Source organism: Haliotis asinina, chromosome 2 (assembly GCF_037392515.1).
Source record: "Haliotis asinina isolate JCU_RB_2024 chromosome 2, JCU_Hal_asi_v2, whole genome shotgun sequence".
NCBI lineage: Eukaryota > Metazoa > Mollusca > Gastropoda > Lepetellida > Haliotidae > Haliotis > Haliotis asinina.
Window position 1 is genome coordinate 52,988,690 of NC_090281.1, and position 12,825 is coordinate 53,001,514.

General features: G+C 38.8%; 1 protein-coding gene across 4 annotated transcripts in view; it reads left to right on the plus strand.

The window, feature by feature from the left end:
• The window catches only part of LOC137273911 (calcium uptake protein 3, mitochondrial-like), a 92,795-nt gene that overhangs the window by 74,693 nt on the left and 5,277 nt on the right, over positions 1 to 12,825 (plus strand). For 2 of the 4 annotated variants that reach the window (XM_067806814.1, XM_067806812.1), the window contains 3 exons: positions 8,212 to 8,292; positions 11,170 to 11,229; positions 11,854 to 11,874. In XM_067806814.1, the coding sequence (XP_067662915.1) occupies positions 8,212 to 8,292; positions 11,170 to 11,229; positions 11,854 to 11,874 (162 nt within the window). The remainder of the gene's footprint in view (positions 1 to 8,211; positions 8,293 to 11,169; positions 11,230 to 11,853; positions 11,875 to 12,825) is intronic. The other 2 variants (XM_067806815.1, XM_067806813.1) reach the window with 1 other exon arrangement.

Below are 12,825 nucleotides of genomic sequence, written 5' to 3' on the forward strand. Positions count from 1 at the left end.
CTGCACAAAATATCCAGATACCCAGTACCAGAATGTCTGGATACCCAGCATCTGAATATCTTGACACCCTGCACCGGAATATTTGGACACCCTGCATTAGAATACCCTGGCCCCCTTAGGATATTTCAAGCTTACAAATTACATCAGACTCCCTGTGGATGCTAACACAAACTAGTTGAAGGCTAGTGCCACCTGTCCCTGTGAAGTTAACATCTACAAGCAAGCCTCTAGTATGGTCTGTCATTGTATTGCATGTGTGGATGGGGTGAACTGGGTGTATGAGATGGCTACACATCTGCTTTGTTGGTGGGCAGAAGGTGTGACATGACCAGCTCTCTCCCCACCACCTCAGTGTAACCTGATCCGCAACAACTTGGAAACAACTGTTTATAGCTGATCAATATCTTGTACCTAACAAGAAAGTGCCTGGCTCATTATTCTCAGCTATTTGTAAAACAGGTTTGGATGACTTGGCTCTGGTCAGGGCTGATCCACTGTTTTAGAGATACAATATGAGATACCTGATCTTTTGGAATCATCCAGTAAAGTATGTTCAGAATGCAGACCATGTTAACAGATTGCTGCGTCATATCTGTCACGGGTCCTCCTGCCAGGTAGACATTATGTCGTCTGGTATTTCGTCCCTTGATCCCAGTGGAATGTCAGGTAGTTTCCCTGTTTGCTAATCCACTAGGATCAGGTTGGACCTGATAAACAATAAAAGTTTGTCCTCGTGTGAAAGACGAGCTTGTTGTCTGCTAAATAACGTATGACAGTAACTGTTATATCCCTTATCACAGACTACCACGACCACTGAAAGGCCACCTCACAACAAGGTAACTTGTAGTAGCTGTGGAGATGGGTGGCATTGAGAGATGGTGTAAGGGAGGTAACTCTTGAAAGAGTCATGAATCTCAAACGGTTTGATAACATTTCGGATCTGAAGAGTCAAACTCAATAGAAGATATGTAGAGTTTCATGTACTAAGGGGTTCATAAAGCCTCAGTGGACTTCATGTAATTTTTGTTTAGTATGTATTTTAATGTAATTTTCATTGCTACCACAACTGGAAATGTAATAAGACTTTTCTTACATAATATGCGCTGAATTATGATGTTAAATGATGTAATACAAGCACTGATATTTCTGGGTCACAATTTTTCATCCTTCTGTTATGGTTTACATCAAGGGGAATAGGCCAGTGTATACATCAAGCAGCAACATATGTTTTGTTGTATGTCCGTCTGTTGAGGTCTGCATCAAGGGAATACTTCTGGCAATGATAGTGCCAATGTTTACATGTCAAATAGTATCATGGATTTTTTTGTATGTCCGTCTGTTGAGGTCTATGTCAAGGGGAATAACTCTGATAATGAGCGTACCAATGTATACATCAAATAGTATCATAGGTTTTGTATGTCTGTCTGGTGAGGTCTTCATCAAGGGGAATAACTCTGACAATGAGCGTGCCAGTGTGTACATCAAATAGTATCATAGGTTTTGTATGTCTGTCTGGTGAGGTCTTCATCAAGGGGAATAACTCTGACAATGAGCGTGCCAGTGTAGACATCAAATAGTATCATAGCTTTTGTATGTCTGTCTGGTGAGGTCTTCATCAAGGGGAATAACTCTGACAATGAGCGTGCCAGTGTGTACATCAAATAGTATCATAGCTTTTGTATGTCTGTCTGGTGAGGTCTTCATCATGGGACTAACTCTGACAATGAGTGTGCCAGTGTGTACATCAAATAGTATCATAGCTTTTGTATGTCTGTCTGGTGAGGTCTTCATCAAGGGGAATAACTCTGACAATGAGTGTGCCAGTGTGTACATCAAATAGTATCATAGCTTTTGTATGTCTGTCTGGTGAGGTCTTCATCAAGGTGAATAACTCTGACAATGAGTGTGCCAGTGTGTATATCAAATAGTATCATAGCTTTTGTATGTCTGTCTGGTGAGGTCTTCATCAAGGGGAATAACTCTGACAATGAGAGTGCCAGTGTGTACATCAAATAGTATCATAGCTTTTGTATGTCTGTCTGGTGAGGTCTTCATCAAGGGGAATAACTCTGACAATGAGTGTGCCAGTGTGTACATCAAATAGTATCATAGCTTTTGTATGTCTGTCTGGTGAGGTCTTCATCAAGGGGAATAACTCTGACAATGAGAGTGCCAGTGTGTACATCAAATAGTATCATAGCTTTTGTATGTCTGTTTGGTGAGGTCTTCATCAAGGGGAATAACTCTGACAATGAGCGTGCCAGTGTGTACATCAAATAGTATCATAGCTTTTGTATGTCTGTCTGGTGAGGTCTTCATCATGGGAATAACTCTGACAATGAGTGTGCCAGTGTGTACATCAAATAGTATCATAGCTTTTGTATGTCTGTCTGGTGAGGTCTTCATCAAGGGGAATAACTCTGACAATGAGAGTGCCAGTGTGTACATCAAATAGTATCATAGCTTTTGTATGTCTGTCTGGTGAGGTCTTCATCATGGGAATAACTCTGACAATGAGAGTGCCAGTGTGTACATCAAATAGTATCATAGCTTTTGTATGTCTGTCTGGTGAGGTCTTCATCATGGGAATAACTCTGACAATGAGTGTGCCAGTGTGTACATCAAATAGTATCATAGCTTTTGTATGTCTGTCTGGTGAGGTCTTCATCAAGGGGAATAACTCTGACAATGAGCGTGCCAGTGTGTACATCAAATAGTATCATAGCTTTTGTATGTCTGTCTGGTGAGGTCTTCATCATGGGAATAACTCTGACAATGAGTGTGCCAGTGTGTACATCAAATAGTATCATAGCTTTTGTATGTCTGTCTGGTGAGGTCTTCATCATGGGAATAACTCTGACAATGAGTGTGCCAGTGTGTACATCAAATAGTATCATAGCTTTTGTATGTCTGTCTGGTGAGGTCTTCATCAAGGGGAATAACTCTGACAATGAGAGTGCCAGTGTGTACATCAAATAGTATCATAGCTTTTGTATGTCTGTCTGGTGAGGTCTTCATCATGGGAATAACTCTGACAATGAGAGTGCCAGTGTGTACATCAAATAGTATCATAGCTTTTGTATGTCTGTCTGGTGAGGTCTTCATCATGGGAATAACTCTGACAATGAGTGTGCCAGTGTATACATCAAATAATATCATAGCTTTTGTATGTCTGTCTGGTGAGGTCTTCATCAAGGGGAATAACTCTGACAATGAGCGTGCCAGTGTGTACATCAAATAATATCATAGCTTTTGTATGTCTGTCTGGTGAGGTCTTCATCAAGGGGAATAACTCTGACAATGAGCGTGCCAGTGTGTACATCAAATAGTATCATAGCTTTTGTATGTCTGTCTGGTGAGGTCTTCATCATGGGAATAACTCTGACAATGAGTGTGCCAGTGTGTACATCAAATAGTATCATAGCTTTTGTATGTCTGTCTGGTGAGGTCTTCATCATGGGAATAACTCTGACAATGAGTGTGCCAGTGTGTACATGAAATAGTATCATAGCTTTTGTATGTCTGTCTGGTGAGGTCTTCATCAAGGGGAATAACTCTGACAATGAGCGTGCCAGTGTGTACATCAAATAGTATCATAGCTTTTGTATGTCTGTCTGGTGAGGTCTTCATCAAGGGGAATAACTCTGACAATGAGAGTGCCAGTGTGTACATCAAATAGTATCATAGCTTTTGTATGTCTGTCTGGTGAGGTCTTCATCATGGGAATAACTCTGACAATGAGAGTGCCAGTGTGTACATCAAATAGTATCATAGCTTTTGTATGTCTGTCTGGTGAGGTCTTCATCAAGGGGAATAACTCTGACAATGAGTGTGCCAGTGTGTACATCAAATACTATCATAGCTTTTGTATGTCTGTCTGGTGAGGTCTTCATCAAGGGGAATAACTCTGACAATGAGCGTGCCAGTGTGTACATCAAATAGTATCATAGCTTTTGTATGTCTGTCTGGTGAGGTCTTCATCAAGGGGAATAACTCTGACAATGAGAGTGCCAATGTATACATCAAATAGTATCATAGGTTTTGTATGTCTGTCTGGTGAGGTCTTCATCATGGGAATAACTCTGACAATGAGTGTGCCAGTGTGTACATCAAATAGTATCATAGCTTTTGTATGTCTGTCTGGTGAGGTCTTCATCAAGGGGAATAACTCTGACAATGAGAGTGCCAATGTATACATCAAATAGTATCATAGGTTTTGTATGTCTGTCTGGTGAGGTCTTCATCATGGGAATAACTCTGACAATGAGTGTGCCAGTGTGTACATCAAATAGTATCATAGCTTTTGTATGTCTGTCTGGTGAGGTCTTCATCATGGGAATAACTCTGACAATGAGTGTGCCAGTGTGTACATCAAATAGTATCATAGCTTTTGTATGTCTGTCTGGTGAGGTCTTCATCAAGGGGAATAACTCTGACAATGAGCGTGCCAGTGTGTACATCAAATAGTATCATAGCTTTTGTATGTCTGTCTGGTGAGGTCTTCATCATGGGAATAACTCTGACAATGAGAGTGCCAGTGTGTACATCAAATAGTATCATAGCTTTTGTATGTCTGTCTGGTGAGGTCTTCATCAAGGGGAATAACTCTGACAATGAGAGTGCCAGTGTGTACATCAAATAGTATCATAGCTTTTGTATGTCTCTCTGGTGAGGTCTTCATCAAGGGGAATAACTCTGACAATGAGTGTGCCAGTGTGTATATCAAATAGTATTATAGGTTTTGTATGTCTGTCTGGTGAGGTCTTCATCAAGGGGAATAACTCTGACAATGAGAGTGCCAGTGTGTACATCAAATAGTATCATAGCTTTTGTATGTCTGTCTGGTGAGGTCTTCATCATGGGAATAACTCTGACAATGAGCGTGCCAGTGTGTACATCAAATAGTATCATAGCTTTTGTATGTCTGTCTGGTGAGGTCTTCATCAAGGGGAATAACTCTGACAATGAGAGTGCCAGTGTGTACATCAAATAGTGTCATAGCTTTTGTATGTCTGTCTGGTGAGGTCTTCATCATGGGAATAACTCTGACAATGAGCGTGCCAGTGTGTACATCAAATAGTGTCATAGCTTTTGTATGTCTGTCTGGTGAGGTCTTCATCAAGGGGAATAACTCTGACAATGAGAGTGCCAGTGTGTACATCAAATAGTATCATAGCTTTTGTATGTCTGTCTGGTGAGGTCTTCATCATGGGAATAACTCTGACAATGAGCGTGCCAGTGTGTACATCAAATAGTATCATAGCTTTTGTATGTCTGTCTGGTGAGGTCTTCATCAAGGGGAATAACTCTGACAATGAGTGTGCCAGTGTGTACATCAAATAGTGTCATAGCTTTTGTATGTCTGTCTGGTGAGGTCTTCATCATGGGAATAACTCTGACAATGAGCGTGCCAGTGTGTACATCAAATAGTGTCATAGCTTTTGTATGTCTGTCTGGTGAGGTCTTCATCAAGGGGAATAACTCTGACAATGAGCGTGCCAGTGTGTACATCAAATAGTATCATAGCTTTTGTATGTCTGTCTGGTGAGGTCTTCATCAAGGGGAATAACTCTGACAATGAGTGTGCCAGTGTGTACATCAAATAGTATCATAGCTTTTGTATGTCTGTCTGGTGAGGTCTTCATCAAGGGGAATAACTCTGACAATGAGCGTGCCAGTGTGTACATCAAATAGTATCATAGCTTTTGTATGTCTGTCTGGTGAGGTCTTCATCAAGGGGAATAACTCTGACAATGAGAGTGCCAGTGTGTACATCAAATAGTATCATAGCTTTTGTATGTCTGTCTGGTGAGGTCTTCATCAAGGGGAATAACTCTGACAATGTGAGTGCCAATGTATACATCAAATAGTATCATAGCTTTTGTATGTCTGTCTGGTGAGGTCTTCATCAAGGGGAATAACTCTGACAATGAGAGTGCCAGTGTGTACATCAAATACTATCATAGGTTTTGTATGTCTGTCTGGTGAGGTCTTCATCAAGGTGAATAACTCTGACAATGAGAGTGCCAATGTATACATCAAATAGTATCATAGGTTTTTTTTTTGTATGTCTGTCTGGTGAGGTCTTCATGAAGGATAATAACTCGGACAAAGAGCATGCCAATGTATGCATCAAGTAGTACCATAGGTTTTGTTAGTCCATCTGTTGAGGTCTTCATCAAGGGGAACAGGTAATTGTAATACACAGTAAAGACTCAATCAAGACAATAGTACCAATGTATACATCAAGTAGGTTTTGTTAGTCCATCTGTTGAGGTCTTCATCAAGGGGAATAACTCTGACAACAATAGTACCAATGTATACATCAAGTAGTATAATAGGCTTTGTTGTATGCCTGTCCGTTGAGGTCTACATCAAGGGGAATAACTCTTGACAACAATAGTACCAATGTACACATCAAATAGTTTCTCAGGTTTTGTTGTTTGTCCATCTGTTGAGGCCTACATCAAGGGGAACAGTTAATTGTAATACACTGTAAAGACTCAATCATCAATCCACCAAAAGTGTATGACACCTGATCCAGTGTCCTTACTGAACTGCTTGCAACTGATGGAATGGTTGTTTAAAGCCGTACTTGGCAGTGCCCAGTATGATGGCAGCCAGCAGATAATCAAGTCTGGACAACAGAGCCTCTCAGTCTGAAGGTTAAGATGTTGAGATTTTTTGTTGACAGGTCTTCAGGAATACAGCAAGAGGCGTGACACCACCTCTCTGAGTTTCTGCCCTTTAACAAGTGTTTTTGAGGTTTTGTTTCAGCCCTGCCTATAAACTTGAACCAGATTAATACCTTCCCCTATATAAACACTGAAGCCTCCCTCCGACCCAATGTGGTATTTTTCCTTGGTTTATATCCAATTGAGTTCTCACCGAAACTGGATGAAGTCCCTGTCTGTGTACACATGACTGGAGCATAGTAGACTGGGTCCTGTCTCTTTTGGGTAGTTCTTGATCCAGTGGTACTAGTGGTACATACCACCAGTCTCAAGTCAACCTACCAGTGCACTACTTACTTGGACATTCATTATTCTGCAGGAAGCTTCACCTTAGGCAGGAAAATATACTTTAATGACAATATTTTTGTAGATGGTTAAGAATCTTGTTTTGTTTGTACAGTGTCAGTGTGTGGAAACCGACAATTCGAATTCTATTCACATGAACTTACATCATAAATGCCTCTTCAATGCACTCACAAGATGAATGAATGTTGATAGTTTATGCCTGAATGACTGAGTGGTATCTAGGGCAATAACCCCTTTAGATCTGCCTCCAACTTAGTGGTAGACACTTTGCTATGTATATCGTCACATAACAGAACTAATTTGAGCCATACATCATATTCACATATTTTCAAAATGCTTTTTTGTACTGTTAGAGTTAGCATCATTAGAAATCTATCAAAAAGTCACTTTAGTTCTACCTTCTTTCGCAATTTTTTGTGACATGGGAATGTAACCAAATGAATTTCAAACAACCAAATTATTTGTCTTTGTTACATTATGTGACATAAGAAAGTTGAAAAGTAAAGTGTTTGGATTCAAAGGGACATAACTCCATGATATGGTCAGCAGGATATTTTTCACTTGAGACTGTGTCACTGGGAAGAGGACTGTCCACATCAGCAGTTTTAGTTGTATGCATAGAGGCTACAGACCCAGTCTAGTTGCATCAGTTTAGGGTCAACTACGACACACGAGCCTGCACCGATCACTGCATGTATTGCAATGATTAAACTGTTATGGTGAAATAATCATAGCACTGAGCCAGTTGTGCCCAGTGTGTCTTACATTTCTTCTTCATCACATAGAGTATATTTTCTTTACAAGCTCTGCATGTACATGGTGCCAAGGTTTTGTCTGTCTGAAGTGTCTTTCGTTCCCAGGAAGTATTTTTGTTCCATGTTGTACTGCACTATGACTACAGTGACAATAATTTTATCACATTCTTGACATTGTATTTACTGTAATGGTTTTGTCCTTTTTAATATTTTGGTATCTCATTTTATATGCCAAAAGTAAATTTCATGTCAACCGTGTATTTATTTTTTGGTATTGTTTTTATATTTTTGTAATTGCATATGACTCCTTAATGCTGATGGCTGGAAGTCAGGTTTTTAGTATGATCCTGAGGTGTTTGGAGGGTGAAGGTATCAGTATTTTTTTTTCACAATGTCTTTCATCTCTTTTTTTTCAGTTGGAATCTTTCTTCATTCTTCCCCCTCATGAGCGAAAGTTTGTACCTCGGGAAAGACAAAGACTACAGACAATGTTAGCTGTACGTCTCCCTAGAGTCACTACTTTTCCCTGAAATCACAACACTCAGCTTAGGGCACAGTTATCATATCTGGAGGAAGGAAAGGAAAATTGTAACAAACCTCTTAAATATTTGTGAAATTATTCAATTTAAGAGATAGGAATTGCAAAGTTTGCATTTATAAATGCATCTCATTATTGATATATCATTGTTAGTGTTATCTGTTCTTACGTGAAAAGTAATTAAAACCCAGAAAGTTGTATTTAGATGTAGTGTTAAAGAGATTTCATTTCGGATTTTGACATTGAGAACTAAGCAAGATTTGGACCATGTTTCCTTCACCATCATCCATCAGGGCTGGAGTGTCCTTCAGCTTCAGGGTTCAAACAGACTTGTGTTGATTAGTGTCATCACCCAGTGTAGCATCATCATCACCTGTATATCAATTCTCCCATGATACTGACCCATTGCTTACCCCCGTCGTCTCCCCTGCATGGTTCATGTGTATTGTGTGCTGCATGCGATGCGTTTGGTTGCTTGGTGTTTGTATTGTGGGACTTTGGGTGTGCTTGCTCGTCTTTGCTAGAACCTTTGCTCAGTGTGTTCTGTTGCCTGCCATGCTTGTTTTGTTTTATTCTTCACCAGTTAACAGTGATACTTTTCTTGTTTGATTGACCCACTACATATCTGTGTGTTTTAACTGACCAGTATTAACCAATCCGTAACCAGACAGCATGTTTCGATACTCCGTACAAAGGCATGCTGACCATCAGAGGGTGTCCGTCTTCAGATATATACCCTGTACAAACTCTCTGCTGGTGTTTGTAGTGCTATCAGTTAAGGGTATATTTTGTATTTACTCAGCACTAGATCTATATGTCATATAATTTACATCAGCAATTGATCATTGGGAGTATGTCGGTGACTCTCTACAAGATGTATTTATCAAGGACACTTAAATAGGTATGTGACTCTGCCAGGTGTATATATTGACTTTCTCATTGGCATACATGTCAGTGACTCTGCAAGGGTTATAGATCAATGTCTTTGCTAAGAGTAATTATCAGTGACTCTCAGGTAGGCATTTGAAGTGAATATTGTTGCATCAAATTATAGTTACATCTTTCAGATGTGGGTATATACATACATCTTACTTTCATGTTCTATAAGATTTTCATCTTATAGAATGGTCTGAAAAGCTGTGTTGCTGCTAGGTGTGTTTATACTTGTGGCACAGATTTTTATACACCTCTCTCAGCTAGGCATGTTCGCATCACAAGCTCTCACAGATATCTCCTGGGAGTATTCTACACACCCTGCTTCAGCATGGTTAGAAAACTGCCAGGAATGTTCTCTGCAGGAGATTTTGTTCCTCCGTTTCTGTATCTAGATGAGTTGGAACTGTGATGACGACTTTCACATGTTGATTGCCATGGCTTTGTTCCTTGCTGCCATCACTCAGCCATTCACTAGTCATTGAGCTATCGATTATGTAGATCGTGTCACTGATTGCTTCTCTGACATCTGACATTGCTAGACAATGTGACAGACAAGTCATACCTTACAGGTAAGTTGTCTAGTGTCAGTATATGACAGATACTAAATATCGTTGGAATGTTCTATTTCAGTGATACGTGTATGAAAAATGTGGCACAAAGGTGTGGTTATGAATGTACATATTCTAGAACATAGCTGGCCCAGTAAAATACCATGTAGCTTGCATGAAAACCTGTATGTAGATCATATACTCCTGGTTTAAACAATTGACAGAAATGTGCATTAGTGAGGTTGCAGCTGGTTTCACCTAGATTACTGCCAGTGGAGAGGGCATGCATGTAAGAACTCAACATTCAAAATCAAACCCATGGAAAGATCTGCAGTCAAAAGAAAGGAGCCTGTGCAAGAATGCTACTCAAACATTCAAATATAAAACCTTTGTAACAATATTATGTCAGATGAAATGATAAGTTATTTGTTGTGGAAGCAGTGGAATAAATCCATGTTTGTTGTATTGTATTACAATCTGTGAATTAACCTCTGTAGTGATATTGTATGATATATTTGTGATATAATATACTGTGGATTAATACTATTACATCTGGTGTGGTATTTTACAAGAGAGGGCTGGTGATTGTAATGCTCATCATGTTTAGCAGTATTGCTGGATGAACAGCTTCAGGATAGCATTTTGGGGGGACACCCTAATGCTTATAATTTGCTGGATTGGAAAATCATGGTAACATTTTGGGATGTTGGGATACTGTATTTTGTACTAACTTTTTTGTTTTCTGGCTGGGGTTTTTAAACTTGACTTTATATTTGATATATCTGCACTGTTTCCTTGGTTCAGATAAGTTAAGTCAAAATTAAACTCTCCGAAAATGTACAAATACAAAATTTCAAACACTACTGAAAAAAATTACCCAAATGTCCATAACTTGAGAAAATCCTGAAACTTGAACATTTAAAATACCAATACTTAACAGATGATACACTAGTTGTCTTAGTTTGTGATATTTGATCTTGGTCACATTCAGTGGAAACTGATTTTAGTGTGAATGTGAAGTTTTTTGTGAGGAACATCGTCACTCAAACTGGAGTGTTTTTAAATGCAGTTGACTTAAATACATATGTTTTTTGTCATATTAGAGATTTAATGATTTAGATAAACCAACATTTGTCCATCCGTGATAATGTGTTATACATAATCTGCCGAATAGAGAAGTATGATCTACAGACATTCAGTGTGAAATATACACTGTAGGTTAGAGATATACATCATATCAGCATGTTATATACGAGGTAAGTGATGGACTGCTCTGTGATATTGACATGTAATAAACGTGCCATTTACATGCCAAGTGTGACAGGTCAAGTGATATTGCCCGACTATTGCAGCTGGAGCGAGTCTTTAGCAAGCAGCCAGACTCTGAGGATGGCGAAGGAAAGAAGAAGGAAGTAGGTGGCGCCACTGTTTCTAGCAAACTCCCGACATAGTAATGCATGCAGTTTTGTATCCAGACCTCTAAAGGAAGACTTACGTTCGATATCTTTTTGTACTAGCTGGTTTGTTTTCTAGGATACTTTTTGGCGTATGCAATATGCCTGGATTATGAAATTAAATTGTATGCCATATACAAGAATCTTATATCAGTGGATTTCAGTTATGTTGTATGAGTAATTTTAAGTGACGTTTTATTTCTGTAGTTACATTTGCTTAGAATTTTGAATGTCATTCTTCAAAGTTTTGTTAAAGAATGTTTTAAATGTAGACTAAGAATACAATTTGAATTAGATTCTAGAGATTTTCAATATAGCAATATACCGCCAATATTATGATCCAAATTATTGTTTTTGTCTGAAAACATGTCAAGCTGGAATTAATGCAGTATTTCTGAACACAAGTTTACTTTTATATATATATATATATATAAAGTTTTTGATACGGAATGTTTTGGTCAAAGCACAATTCTGTGTGTCTATGATCCATCACTTTAGCATCGTATTCCATGTATCAGGATACTGACGGTTATTGCATCTTTGAGGGTACTGCCTAGACACATGTACGTTTCTTCCTGCTAGGTTTTGTCCAAAGTGATTCCTGTAAGTATAGCTAACCACGTAGACACAGGTGGTGCCGGTGCTAAGAGTTCTGGTCACCTGTAGACGTGTAGTGGACTAATCACAAGACGGGTAGTGATTACACAATGTGGTGTTGGTGCTTCTTAATGGCTTTTAGACACTAGATGTTTTACCTAGGCATTGGTTGCCTTGCAATGCACACACTTCCCCTTCATGGCCCATACTGAATGAAACAGATGTCTCATTTTCTGAGAAATAATTCATTAAAATATTATTGAGTTTTTTGTTTGTATTTGAATTCCATGTATATATAAGATTACTTATGTACTACTTATACCCATTTTTAATCTGTTTTTCTATAAGATTACTTACATAATAACTGAATGTTATTGTTAATATTTATGTGAAAGAATTGAATTGGTTCTTGTTTGTTATTAAGTTTGGTCACACTCACTAATAGAACCTAATTCTGTGGATCACTTAACTGACATAGTTTGTTGACATTGATGTAGTGGGCGGCTGTTCAGTTCATTCTTGTACTAATATTTCAACTTCCATATTGTCTCCTATCACTTGTTTTCATGTATACATTCGATCTTTATTATCTACTACTGACCTTTCTGAAGAATGCTAATTTGTTTCTCTTCTCGTGTATTAAACCAATTTCCTGAAACTAATTTCCTTTAACTGCAGCTGTTGGTAGGTCAGTCGTTATGTGAAGACATGCTCATGTCCAACAGTTAAGTTTCAGTGTGCGCACAGTGCGTAATGAGTGGTGTGCAATGAGAACCCAACACTTTATACTAAAATAGTTGTAGTGGTTTCTATGCACACATAAAATGTAATGCGTGATATGTGGTGCATGAATTTGCTGATGGTCAAAAAGTGTCTGAATATGCATCACGCAGTTATGCAAAGGCCGGAAGTAGGGATTCCCAAGTGGTTTTCCCTTTGTCACATTGTTTGCATTGT